The sequence below is a fragment of the Lepidochelys olivacea genome, assembly GCF_965140295.1.
Source record: "Lepidochelys olivacea isolate rLepOli2 genome assembly, chromosome: 9".
Classification (NCBI taxonomy): domain Eukaryota; kingdom Metazoa; phylum Chordata; order Testudines; family Cheloniidae; genus Lepidochelys; species Lepidochelys olivacea.
Genome location: NC_140419.1, coordinates 36,294,626 through 36,308,408, shown reverse-complemented (window position 1 = coordinate 36,308,408; position 13,783 = coordinate 36,294,626). Strand labels below are relative to the sequence as shown.

Here is a 13,783-nt window from a genome sequence, read left to right as displayed (position 1 = left end):
TTATTCTTTTTATTTTATTTTCTGATTTCATGGCTAATAATAGCAATAAATATTTTATTTTAAACAAATATTTTAGTTGGACATTCCTGGAGGTCACAGATCCTTGGTGCGTCTCTCCAGCTGACTGTTAATTACTTGGATGATGCCTTCCCTGTTATTCATTGTTACGGCTTAAACATTTCATTGCAAACTGTCCAAAAGGGGGTGACCTGACTCAGCTAGTTATAAATTTAATCATAGAAGACACTGATCTCTTTCTTTGAGGTGCACAGCAGCCGCAACCCACAAGGAAGTCAGAGGGAATTGAGGACACTAAGCACCATTCAGGAAGTGCTCAGCACCTCAGAGAATTATACATTTTAAAGCAAACCCTCCTCTTTACCTGTTGGTGCCAACTGATTTGAAACAGTAGCGAAAGCAATGTCTGCATAGGAACAATAATTTTGTGGATGAAGTCAATTATGTGATGTCATATCCTATACTTAGTAACCTGACTTACTTGCCAAGCTCTGTGTTAGATCTAGGAGTCAGACATTTTAGGATAATGAGCTCATCTTCTATTAAAATCTAAACACCAAGTTCAGTCCTGGTTCATAAGTAGACTCTTGTCAACAGTCACACACTGGATTGAATTTGGCCCTAATTCTATTATATATAACAAATTTTTGGATACCTTGTCACAGCAGTGGTAACCTCATCCACGTCGTTTTGTACCAGAACCCAAAAGAGTTGATTCAGGATCACAGGAAGAAAATTCATAATTACATGGATCTTCTCAATTTTCAGTAAATTCTGTATCAGATACAAGGCAGAATAACGATAGATTACGGACATAAACCACAATCCACCAGGGCCTGAATTTCCACTCCTTTACACTGGTTTCACCATCTGGTAATTGCAGAGAAGTAAGTGGAATTAAACCCGTGTAAGACAGTGGAGAATCATGCTCCATGTCAAAGATATTTTTTAAAGTATGACTTTGTACCCAGAATTTTTATTCCTGCGATTTTATAGTTTCTGTTTATTTTGTGATTATAAAGCAGAAACTATTACCTGCCCTTTTTTTTTTTTTCAGTGAAAAAGCAGAAAATATGTACCAGTTGTGAAGGACTGAAGTTCTTACTTTTAAAGATTTTTTCCCCTAAAATTTTGAGAAAATTTTTTACCTGGGCTGAGACCTCATATGCTGTGTTTCATTTTGGATAAAATATTTATGACCAAGTCAAAATCACACTTATTAAAAACAGTGTTACACTCTAAACTGACTGGACAATGATGCTCCATTACCTTAACTGATAGAGCTAATTGAGTTATTCATTAAAATAACTAATATAATATAGTTATTCATTAAAATTATGGATTTAGCTCTCTGATTTTCTGCAAATGCATTTGTGATTTGTAAATAAAAGCCGAAAGTTTGGGCAAATATTTTCTGCCTATTGTTTGTTCATGAACTGTTCACTTTGAATATTTGTTATCTATTTATGTTGTGCGAATGGTGATTTTATTTCTGTTTCCTGATTGGATGATTGAAATATAATACAGAGGCAGACAAAAAGCAGCAAACAATGAACAGTGCACTTCTAGCATGCTTTTCTGGATGTGTAATCACTCATGCTAAAATTTGTGCACCTTTTGGGTATTCACAAACATTTTCTCCAATACCTAGTAACTATCTGAATATACACAAATAATTTATATAATAGAGAAAACTTAACCTAATGCTTTTATTTATGAAAATAGTCACAATTTTTAAATTCAACCAGGACTAATTGCTACTACATATAAAAAACAACAACAACAACAAAAATCTCACTGATTTCAGGTACATCCACACATATTACAAAAAAAAAAAAAAAAAAAAAGACATCTTTAAATAGTTGCCCAGAGAAATGTTACGACTATTGGAAAGTTACAGCAAAATTATCTTTTACTAAGCAGCTTAATAAAATCAGCTTAATTGGGAAAATGGAGCAATGGGGGAAAAATATCCTTCACTTTAATCTCTAAACCTAGAAACTGCTATTAGATTCAGATGATCACCAAAGAAGTTAATATGTTTCATAACTTGCCCTTCAGTATTCTAGCTCCTTCCTGCTCCGCTCCAAACTACATATTTTAGGGTGAGCCCATGTGATTTGCTCACTGCCAAATGGATTAAGAATCCATTGTAGGACTGAGCATCCATACAAGAATGCAAATCAGGGTTACCTGTATCTTTGGTCCAGGCATGCAGGGGTATGTAGCACTACATGCCAATTTCTTACCCCCATTTCTTACTGCATCTCTCATGCAGGAAGGGAAGGGGAAGAAGTGGGCATGGAAAAAATTATTACTTTCTGGAGCAAGAGGGGAGCAGCAAGATAACGGTGGCCTCCCAAGCCCCAATTCCTTCTCTGCAATGCTCCTGGAGCAGCACAGCAACGTGCCCTCCCTTATGATGATCTGTGTCCTTGGGACACAATCCAGCCCGTGGCAATTTAGAACCATAAGCAGGCCATGGGCTTGCTTGGGAGGCAAATTCAAAGAGAACTAGAATTTGGCCCTTTACATTTATTTACCTACATCAACTTGTAACACTTCTAAATTATTTTACCTTACAGGACGTGACAAAGCTTGAGGTAAGAGGGGGGGAGGGATCCATTTCTCCTTTTTGGCAGAGCTGGAAAAAGGTATTCAGATATGGATCCTAAAATGGTAAACATATGCTAAAGTTAATGCCTATTTTATCATGGACTGCAATTCAAATATTTGCTAACCATCTCGATGAATTGGTCATGGTGGGTCGAATCCAGGAACTTTACACTTTACACCATACAGCACAAAGGATCACAGAATAATAGGTATTGAAAAGCCCAACAAGGATTAGACCATGTAGTCCATCGGCTTACCATCAGAAAGTGCATTTCCTAGTGCTTTGTCCAGTCTTGTTTTAAGTGTCCTGAGCAATGGGGTTTTCCCACGATCTAACAGATCTCAACATCAGGATGTTTTAAAATGTCTAGTTACAACCTCCTGTATCATCCAAAATAACGCCTCCTTTTTCCTTAAAAGGGGTATTTACTCCCTTAGTTTATCACTCCTCTCTCGTTAGCACTCCTACATTCAGATTATCTTTAATGTTAGACGAACAGATTCATACAAGATTTAAGATATATTAAGATCATGAGCAGGGGGTTGGACTAGATGACCTCCTGAGGTCCCTTTCAACCCAGATATTCTATGATTCTATGATCATTTGTCAGGTTTTTTCTAGCATGCATTTCTGATTATCAGGTAAGGATATCTGAGAGAAAATGCAAACTCACCTGAGTATTTACAGTCGATACAACAAATGAAGACACCTTGAAAAGCAGCTTCCCATTGTCTACCCACTTAATGTCACTTCCACTCTGCTGTAAAAAATATTTTCTTATTTCCACACTTGCAAACACCATAAAAGTGTAAACATGTCAACACTGTTCAGTTCTGCATCACTTTTTGCTGCACAGCTCTGTGATTGTGCAAGTTCACTGGGGCCTGGATATTGCACTATTTTAAATATTCAGCTCTCAGTTACTGTAGAAGCAGTCACAATGGGAGTTCCCCCACTACCCTGTCAATGCCACAAAGCAATAGACTAGATCCACAGGCCTACTCAGCTCTCTCTCCATTGCTCAGTTAGTACAAAGGGAGAGGAAACTGCCCATAACTTTCCTGCTGAGGATTCTTAACCAGGCACAGCTGAGGGAACAGTGGACAATCCTGGGCACTATGGCAAGGATCATGGGACTTGTGCTAGTCAGACTTTTTCAGGGACCCCAGCTAAAACTGTATGAAAAACCACTTTTCACCATGCTTCCACCAGCTAGGAAGAATGTATGGTTTATCCATGCACCGCCAGTCAGGTGTGGTATCTCCAGCACACCACTGGAAGAGGCATAGTTTCCCCCGATCTGTTGGTACACATATTAACTTAAAAATTGAATGCTATACATATGAACACACTAAGCAGTATGGTCCAGTTTATCATTCATACAATGACTCCTTTACATTGCCAGCAAGGCGTAAATGAGAAGCTGGCCCTATCATTTTAATCACACATACTTCAATCTCTCTATTCCTTTTGAATAATATATAAATATTACTTAATACCTTTCCACTTGCAGGATCTTGAAGGCTTAAGTAACTGGGCGGCAAACTGGTTGTCACTGGAATGTTATGTTCTTGAGAAGCTAACTGGGCATCTTTCAATAAAGGAAGCCAAGCATATCCAACTGCACACAAGGGCAAATCAATATGACATTTTTGAGTATAAGATCTTTGGATCATAGGATCATAGTAAATTATAGCCACAAACAGAAATTCTGAAATCCTCAGATGAACATATATCACTATAAATATAATGCAGACAAACATTAGCAAGGAATTATTTGAAAGTAATTCTACTGCAGGTACCTGGTGTTTCCAGAGCCTCTTTCTTTTTGGCATTAGCTTTTGCATGTATGTCACAGGTGACATGATAAAATGAAAACAGAATGTGGTGTTTCTGATGGAGTTGAGTGGGAAGCTCAATTTTCACCTGAAATGTAAAAGGTTACACCTCTCTTTAGTTTAAAGGGAATCAACCAGGAGTAAGAGATGGGCTCTAAAGGAGAAATCTCTCTTTCTATATATCTCTAATTAAAGCTGGCCTTTTGACTGGTAATTGCTTCTTTGTGTGTTGCTCTTTTTAATGATGTGACAACTGTTCTTTTAAAGAAATCATTGAGAGGCACCATTTATTACTCTCACTTAAACTGTTTTTTCTTCTCTTTCCTTTGAGTGAATATTTGTGTTTCTAATGAAACAGCACAGAATTGAAAACTGAAGAACCCTGTTCAAACAGGCTGCTTAGAACCAATCATCTCCATACAATCAGACTCAACACTGACCCTACCCAAGAGTCGCCATTCTTTCTTTCTCTTCTCCTTTAGCATAAGAGAGAGTCAGCCTGGATACCCTTTACATTAAAAACACTAATGATATGTCATCATAACTGATTTTATTATAAAGACTGAAGGTGAACAAGGATTGACGTGAAAATAAAAAACTTTTATTTATGATCTCAGATGAGTCATACGTCCCATAGGTTGTTAATTGAATAAATATGTGGACAGAATGGGCATCGGGCTTTGTTGCAAGGATAGGTTCCAACTCTGTCCATATATTTACTCAAGTGACACCATCATAGGACCTAATCACATTAGCCATGCTATCAGGGGCTCGTTCACCTGCACATCTAGCAATGTGATATATGCCATCATGTGCCAGCAATGCCCCTCTGCCATGTACATTGGCCAAACCGGACAGTCTCTATGCAAAAGAATAAATGGACACAAATCTGACATCAGGAATCATAACATTCAAAAACTGGTAGGAGAACACTTCAACCTCTCTGGCCACTCAGTAAAAGATTTAAGGGTGGCAATTTTGCAACAGAAAAGCTTCAAAAACAGACTCCAAAGAGAAACTGCTGAGCTTGAATTAATATGCAAACTAAATACCATTAACTTGGGTTTGAATAGAGACTGGGAGTGGCTGGGTCAGTACACATATTGAATTTATTTCCTTAAGTTAAGTATCCTCACACCTTCTTGTCAACTGTCTAAATGGGCCATCTTGATTATCACTACACAAGATTTTTTTTTCTCCTGCTGATAATAGCTCATCTTAACTAATTAGCCTCTCACAGTTTGTACGAAGAAAAGGAGGACTTGTGGCACCTTAGAGACTAACCAATTTATTAGAGCATAAGCTTTCGTGAGCTACAGCTCAGATATGCATCTGAGGAAGTGAGCTGTAGCTCACGAAAGCTTATGCTCTAATAAATTGGTTAGTCTCTAAGGTGCCACAAGTCCTCCTTTTCTTTTTGCGAATACAGACTAACACGGCTGCTACTCTGAAACAGTTTGTACGGTAACTTCTAACTTATCTGTATGTGTATATATCTATATCTATCTACCTATCTTACTATATGTTCCATTCTATGCATCCGATGAAGTGAGCTGTAGCCCACGAAAGCTTATGCTCTAATAAATTTGTTAGTCTCTAAGGTGCCACAAGTACTCCAATCCTTTGTGAGTGTGCTGTCAAAAGCACTAACTACTCAAGGCTATGGAGCACTCTGGATTGGTTAGGGTGAAACTCAATTCACCTGCATAAAGCCTGAGGAATCGGGCTTTATGTTGGTGAAGTAGAAAGACTGACCATTATGATGTGTTCAGAGAAATGGTGAAATTTTATTTCATACTGTATGTTTATTTCAGTAAGTAAAAATCTCTCTATCTAATGAAATTCACACTCACCTGGATACATGAACACTTATAGCAGGCAGGTAATTTTTTTTTCCATTTCTATGCCTTTAATTCAATGCATATTGTCATATTGTTTAATCAGTGAAGAATGAACTGACCTCATCATAGAAATCAGGATTCTGTGAATGATGTAGCACTGCTGTGTAGGCTGCTGTTGTAAATAATGATCCGCCAGGCTTCCCATAAATACACTGTTAAAATATTATACTTCAGTTCAGTTGTCAAGGCATGCTGATAATACTAATATAGGCATAGCTCAAAGGGGGTTTACAAAAGTGTCTTTCCTTTATATGGACTCATCCTACACAATTCAACTCCAATGCTTTACTGGGGTTCTAGGCACAACAACTCCCCCCTGCATTGGCAGGACCAGGGTATTTAATAGGCCCTTTCTATTTCTAGCTTCTATGATTCTTGATTAGCTTATTTTATGTATGGGAAAACTGAGGTGCAGGTTCTCCCACTTTTGTGCCATACTCATTGAACAACTCCATATACCATAAAATTAGTTTGGAAATCTAACACAGATAATCTTAGTTCCCTAATGCCATTTTAATGCATCATACCTCAACATGCACAAGCTATACATTTTGCTGTTCACTAAGTGAGCCATGCAGATGTGACGACCACCAGCTTGGCTGATATGCTGAAGACTGAACGGGGGACCTCCAGAGTGAAAAGCCAGAGCTGCTACAGCTTGAACTAAAAAGTCAAGGCTTTGTAGCTGGGGGCTGAACCAACTCATTTACATCACAGTAAACACACCTACCAGTAACTAACCCACTGTAACACACACCTACCAGTGGGTTAGGTAAGGATAGTAGGACTAGCCCTGCAGCCCTCACAGAGGCAAAACCACCATATAAATCAGAAGTTCTGCTTGCATCAGGACTGCAGGTTCAGGCTCAATAGACCATATCTACCAGTACTTTGCTTAAAATGAAAGGAAGAATATGTGAAAATGTGAAAAATATGTAAAATAACAAATTGGGCTGTTCTATTTAGGGTGACCAGATGTTCCGATTTTATAGAGACAGTCCCGATATTTGGGGCTATGTCTTATATAGGCTCCTATTACCCCACCCCCATCCCGATTTTTCACAGTTACTGTCTGGTCACCCTAGTTCTATTGTATCTAATCTACTATGTCTAGGGGAGGATTTCTAGTGGCAGTTATGCTCCTTCGTCACTTAGGCGCTTTTGAAAATCCCACCCTTTAATTTTAAGTAGCTCATCATAATGATAAGTAAGGCCTGGATTTTCAGATTTAGATCTAGGCACCTGAATGCACATTTAAGTGTCTATGCCCTAATTTTCAAACAGGCATAGGCAAAAGTATGCATGCCTAACTTTGGTATGCAAATTCCCTCAGTGTGCTCATGTGAGGTGGAACTATATGCTGCTATACCTAAGTGCACGCACATAGTCTTACTGTGTGGAGATTTGTATGCCAAAGTCAAGCATGCACTTGCTTTAAAATTTGGACCCTGAATATTAGTTTAGGCACTTAAATGTCTAAGTGTTAAATAAGGATGCAGGTACTGAGATTTCCAAGACAATCTAGGGATTTAGACAGGAGTTCCATTAAAATGAATGGGAAGACATGGAAAATAGTCATCTTTTGCAAGTTTTTTTGCCTAATCATTGAACTAGCACTGCAGGGTTGACATTTCCAGCTGATATAGTTAATAACTGGTATTAAACAGGATTGTTATGGAAACTTAAAAGAATATATTACAATATTCACACTTTAAATGCTGCTGATTAGAATACTCTCAATTGCAGGGTTTCATATGAAACCGCTTTTGACACATTATTCTGTGAATGTACTTTGTCTTTGCTCACCTTCATTGGCTTGGCTCCTTCTTCATCTGAACTTTTAAATTCAATACATACTGTTATGTTCCGCGCCTGCAATAGTGATGCGTTAAAAGTGTAATTAGAAATCATTAGCCCATAAAAATACATACAAACTAAGATGTGTGAAATAGAACAGGTTCTACTTAAAAGCTGGAGAACACTATGAATGATGAGCCATATCCTAAATACTTGCAGCTCCCCGCAAAAATCACTGGAAATAAATGTGTAAAAAGGAGAAGGACCTGCAGGCACCAAACTAGGCTTCAAATGCATTGTGCAAAGGCAGAGCGTAAAGGGACCAGTATTTAGCCCTGTCTTGAGTTTAATTCATATTCAATCAGTATGAATATGCATATAAGCTCTCAAGGTTCATTTAAGAGAGGATCATCTGTACACACATTTATATTAAAATATATTTCCCTAGAATATTGCCCAAAAAGCCATTACTGAACTACATCTTCTTTGAAATGCCTTCATAGCATAAAAGGTTCCTTTAATCTGTAAAATCACTTCCAGGAAATTCTTACTGTGCTTAAAGGTTCCATAAAGAATTAAATAGACTGCAAGTTAGTTCAGTAATTCAGGATCCTATTCTGCCACCTTTAGCTATGATGAGTAGTTCTACTGTACCTTGCTGAAGCTTTTTTGGCTATCGTACTTGAGATGTTTTGGATAGATGTATACTTGGTTCTTATACACTCTATAAGGCCGGGAATATTTTGTTGATTCTTGTACAAATTCTTCCACTTCCACCGTAGGTTGATGCTCCTCTGTATTATAAAATGGCTTGACTGGGATAAAAGATGACGTTACACAATCTTCAAAAAAATAAAATAAAAAAACAATCAGAAAATGAAGTTGTCATTTTATAAACACACTAATAATAAGTATGTAGGATGTAATATCCAATATCAAGACACAAAGGGCCAAATTCTAACCCCTTTTACAGCAGTGTAAATCTATAGTAATTGCACTGATCTACATTTAAGTTAAATATAGCACCAAATAACCTTTGAATATGCAGTATCCAAGACAAAGCACAGTAGTATCATTCCAACTCTTATAATTTCAGCAAAGTTATAGCTCTAAATACAACTGAAGTGTCATTAAAAGATAGATTGTTTCTACTGGAGTTAACATCTCTATTTAGCCCATTTTTTCATTTACTTTTTAAAGTTCATCTGCTATCTAACCGGCAGCCAATGAAATCAAGAGATACGTTACTTAGAACTAGATTTAATACATTAGAGAATCAGAGTATCTGAATTAAGTTCAAGAGATAGCTGATGAACAGAAGTCTCCTGTCATCCAGACAGCAGAGTAACTCAGCACAGATGTCACAAAAGCACAGATTGGTATTCCAATGTATGCTACTAAATCAGCAACAAGCTTGGTCTCAGTAGGAAAATATCCATGGCTGTCTGCACTACACTAGTCCGAGGAGGACAGAGACACTGATTCCTATTCAAATGAAAAGCAACCTGAGGCTCAACCCTGCAAACTCTAGAGCCAACCAAGAGGTAGTCAGATCATGCAAACAAGCTCTCCCTGCCTCTTTTATATCCTAACTTTCCCCCTTGCTCCCTTCAGAACCTCCACAATGAGAAGTCATGCCACTATCAGGCTGGAATAAATCTTCTATGGGACTACAGAGTAACAGCAAGATGTAGAGCAAAGGTGAACAAACTACGGCCCGTGGGACCCTCCTGCCCGGCCCCTGAGCTCCTGGCCCAGGAGGCTAGTCCCTGGCCCCTCCCCCACAGCCTCAGTGTGTTGTGCTGCCGGCGCAATGCTCTGGGCGGCTGGGCAGTGCAGTTGCAGAGCTGCGGCCTGACCTGGCTACCAGCCACCTGTGCTCCAGGCAGGGAGGTAAGGGGGCAGGGAGCAGGGGGGGTTGGACAGGGGGCAGGGGAGTTGGGGGGGATGGTCAGAGGGCAGGGGTGTAGATAGGGGTTGGGGTGGTCAGAGGGCGGGAACAGGGGGATTGGATGGGGCAGGGGTCCTGGGGGGGGCAGTCAGGAATGACAGGGGGGTTGGATGGGGTGGCAGGGGGCAGTCAGGGGACAGGGAACAGGGTGTGGTGGATGGGGCAGGAGTCCCGAGGGGGCTGTCAGGATACAGGGTACAGGGGAGATTGGATGGGCAGGAGTCCCAGGGGAGCCATCAGGGTGTAAGAAGCAGGGGGGTCGGTAGCGGGCAGGGGCTGGGCCACGCCTGGCTGTTTGGGGAGACACAGCCTCCCCTAACTGACTCTCCATACAATTTTGGAAACCCGATGTGGCCCTCAGGCCAAAAAGTTTGCCTGCCCCAATGTAAAGGCTGTTTCTCTGATCAATTACTAAGTTTTCTTTTTAACAAACTTAAAGGGTTCAGCCTTCCTTCCAGCCAATTTCTCATGCTTGCTCTCAGTCATTTTCATCCCTAGCTGTCGGGTGTATTCCTGAAATAAGCTAGAAAGTGCCATTCATGGAAGCCTTTGTCCTTTACTTCCCAATGAATACTAGTAGTGTCAAAGGTGAATAGCTGAATTACATTCCCTTAGTACTGATCAGCCAATATGGGCCAATGGCTACCGTAAGTGGTTCTTTATCTGATTTATTCCCATTAGCTCCATGAAGTTGATCACTTTAGGTGACCTCAAAAATCCATCCATCAGCCAATGAAAAATTCAATGGTCACACTCAGAGTTCTTTCCCAAATTACTAACATTCCATCATCCTGGAAGATTCTGATCCCAGGTTAGGATGTCTTGGCCTGCATAGTACAGTCCAGTAATTTTTCCATGAGCACTTGGCTGGACAGAGTCCTAGCACTCTGCTCTGGGGAAGGGGATACATTATTGCTCTACTGCCTCCAAATGATTAGCCCCACTGGGCTAGCAGCAGTGATAGATATATTTCTGATTGAAACAACCGATATATAAGATAGGAATGAAAGGCCTTAAGAGGATAATGGGATATTGCCTTCAACCTATTTCTTTTATTTTAAATGACCTAGGAAGAGCTCTGCTGAAAAAATTAAAATTTTCCACAAAAACTAAGGAAAAGTTTTGTTAAAGTTTTCAGAAAAAAAAAAGGCAATTTTTTTCTGCCATCTCTGGAATGAGACCATCTCCATGTTTGAATATCTGCACCTCTGTTGTACCAGCAATGGTCTCTGTTAGGTTCTCAGAAAGAGACAGTTTCTATTTTGTTGGTACCCAGTATTACCTAACACAGAATCCTGAGGACTCTTTATTCCAGCCCCTTCCCTGAAATGTATTGCATTTCTAGCAGCTCACAGAATATAGTGATATAGAGCCATATATTTCCCTACTTTGTCAAATTAACCGTAAAGGGGAGAAAATAATGCAAAAACACTACAACTTTTAAAGAGCAATGGCACAGGAACTGTGACAAAGTGGGGGGTTCTCTTGTTTTTTTTCAATGGTTTTCATGCGGAGGGGGTGGGACTCAGTTTCCCTGGGTGTTACTGATCTAACAAGGTGATGGGAGAGGGAGTTTGTTGTTACAGAGGACCAGCGAGGGAACTTGGGACCCCAGCCAATGGCCTGGAGAATGGATACCCCAGCAACTGGTGACCGGGAGGCCCAGCTTGGGAGTCACAGCCTGTTCTGGCCAGTGGGAGGACAATGGGCTGCAAAGAGAGGACCCTGGTGACCTGACCAGCTGGTTCCAGCCAGAAGGGTGCAAAGGACAGCTGAGAGAAGAGGAGGGTTTACCTGTAGAAGACTACCTGACTAATCTAATCGCCTTCTATGATGAGATTACTGGTTCTGTGGATGAAGGGAAAGCAGTGGATGTATTGTTTCTTGACTTTAGCAAAGCTTTTGACACGGTCTCCCATAGTATTCTTGTCAGCAAGTTAAAGAAGTATGGGCTGGATGAATGCACTATAAGGTGGGTAGAAAGTTGGCTAGATTGTCGGGCCCAATGGGTAGTGATCAATGGCTCCATGTCTAGTTGGCAGCCGGTGTCAAGTGGAGTGCCCCAGGGGTCGGTCCTGGGGCCGGTTTTGTTCAATATCTTCACAAATGATCTGGAGGATGGTGTGGATTGCACTCTCAGCAAATTTGCGGATGATACTAAAGTGGGAGGAGTGGTAGATACGCTGGAGGGCAGGGATAGGATACAGAGGGACCTAGACAAATTGGAGGATTGGGCCAAAAGAAATCTGATGAGGTTCAATAAGGATAAGTGCAGGGTCCTACACTTAGTACGGAAGAATCCAATGCACCGCTACAGACTAGGGACCGAATGGCTCGGCAGCAGTTCTGCGGAAAAGGACCTAGGGGTGACAGTGGACGAGAAGCTGGATATGAGTCAGCAGTGTGCCCTTGTTGCCAAGAAGGCCAATGGCATTTTGGGATGTATAAGTAGGGGCATAGGGAGCAGATCGAGGGACGTGATCGTCCCCCTCTATTTGACATTGGCGAGGCCTCATCTGGAGTACTGTGTCCAGTTTTGGGCCCCACACTACAAGAAGGATGTGGATAAATTGGAGAGAGTCCAGCAAAAATGATTAGGGGTCTGGAACACATGACTTATGAGGAGAGGCTGAGGGAACTGGGATTGTTTAGTCTGCAGAAGAGAAGAACGAGGGGGGATTTGATAGCTGCTTTCAACTACCTGAGAGGTGGTTCCAGAGAGGATGGTTCTAGACTATTCTCAGTGGTAGAAGAGGACAGGACAAGGAGTAATGGTCTCAAGTTGCAGTGTGGGAGGTTTAGGTTGGATATTAGGAAAAACTTTTTCACTAGGAGGGTGGTGAAACACTGGAATGCGTTACCTAGGGAGGTAGTAGAATCTCCTTCCTTAGAAGTTTTTAAGGTCAGGCTTGACAAAGCCCTGGCTGGGATGATTTAATTGGGGATTGGTCCTGCTTTGAGCAGGGGGTTGGACTAGATGACCTCCTGAGGTCCCTTCCAACCCTGATATTCTATGATTCTATGATTCTAAGACAATGGACAGAGGCGGGGTTTGGGGGAGATGATATCAGACACCCAGCTAGAAAGCATGGGGGCTTGGGACTGGAAAGAGAGAGCAGGCAGGGCCCACCTGGATGCAGGAGAGACTTAGATGTGCTATGCTGAGGGAGGCCAGGCCTGAAAGCCCTGAGAGTTTCCTATGCTGTGTTCAGACACTCAAATAAACCCTCCTGTTTTACACCGGCTGAGAGTCACTCTGTTCTAGAGAACAGGGTTGCATTATTCACTCTGGGAGTGGAGGCCCTGGGGGTCCAGTGGGAGCCCATGACGAGAGACAGGCATGTTAAGGCTCAGAGAGGTACGGTTCCAGGAGGCAGAGGGGCTTAGCCCCTGAGAGAGAGTGGACCCCCGGGGCAGGGCTGTCACACTGAAGGGGGTTCCCCCCAGGGACCGTACGGCCAAGAGGGGGCACGACCTGTGAGTCCATGACAGGAAAATTGTACCACACCATCACCATCCAGGAACTGTGGATCCCAGTCAGTGTATGAAGTCGTTTTCAGTGCAAACACACACATCTGGTCATGTTGCTATTGACTACCAGGCCACTAGCTATTCTCTGTGACTCCACTGAGTGGAGCCTCAGAGCCCTGTTTTTTCAAAT

General features: G+C 41.3%; 1 protein-coding gene across 2 annotated transcripts in view; it reads right to left on the bottom strand.

Annotated features, from left to right (window-relative positions):
* The window catches only part of DOCK10 (dedicator of cytokinesis 10), a 191,742-nt gene that overhangs the window by 66,582 nt on the left and 111,377 nt on the right, over positions 1-13,783 (bottom strand). For both annotated transcript variants that reach the window (XM_084638464.1, XM_084638465.1), the window contains exons 17-24: positions 8,826-9,013; positions 8,181-8,246; positions 6,434-6,526; positions 4,438-4,561; positions 4,135-4,256; positions 3,309-3,395; positions 2,597-2,689; positions 674-792 (exon numbers count right to left, since the gene is read on the bottom strand). In XM_084638464.1, the coding sequence (XP_084494590.1) occupies positions 674-792; positions 2,597-2,689; positions 3,309-3,395; positions 4,135-4,256; positions 4,438-4,561; positions 6,434-6,526; positions 8,181-8,246; positions 8,826-9,013 (892 nt within the window). The remainder of the gene's footprint in view (positions 1-673; positions 793-2,596; positions 2,690-3,308; positions 3,396-4,134; positions 4,257-4,437; positions 4,562-6,433; positions 6,527-8,180; positions 8,247-8,825; positions 9,014-13,783) is intronic.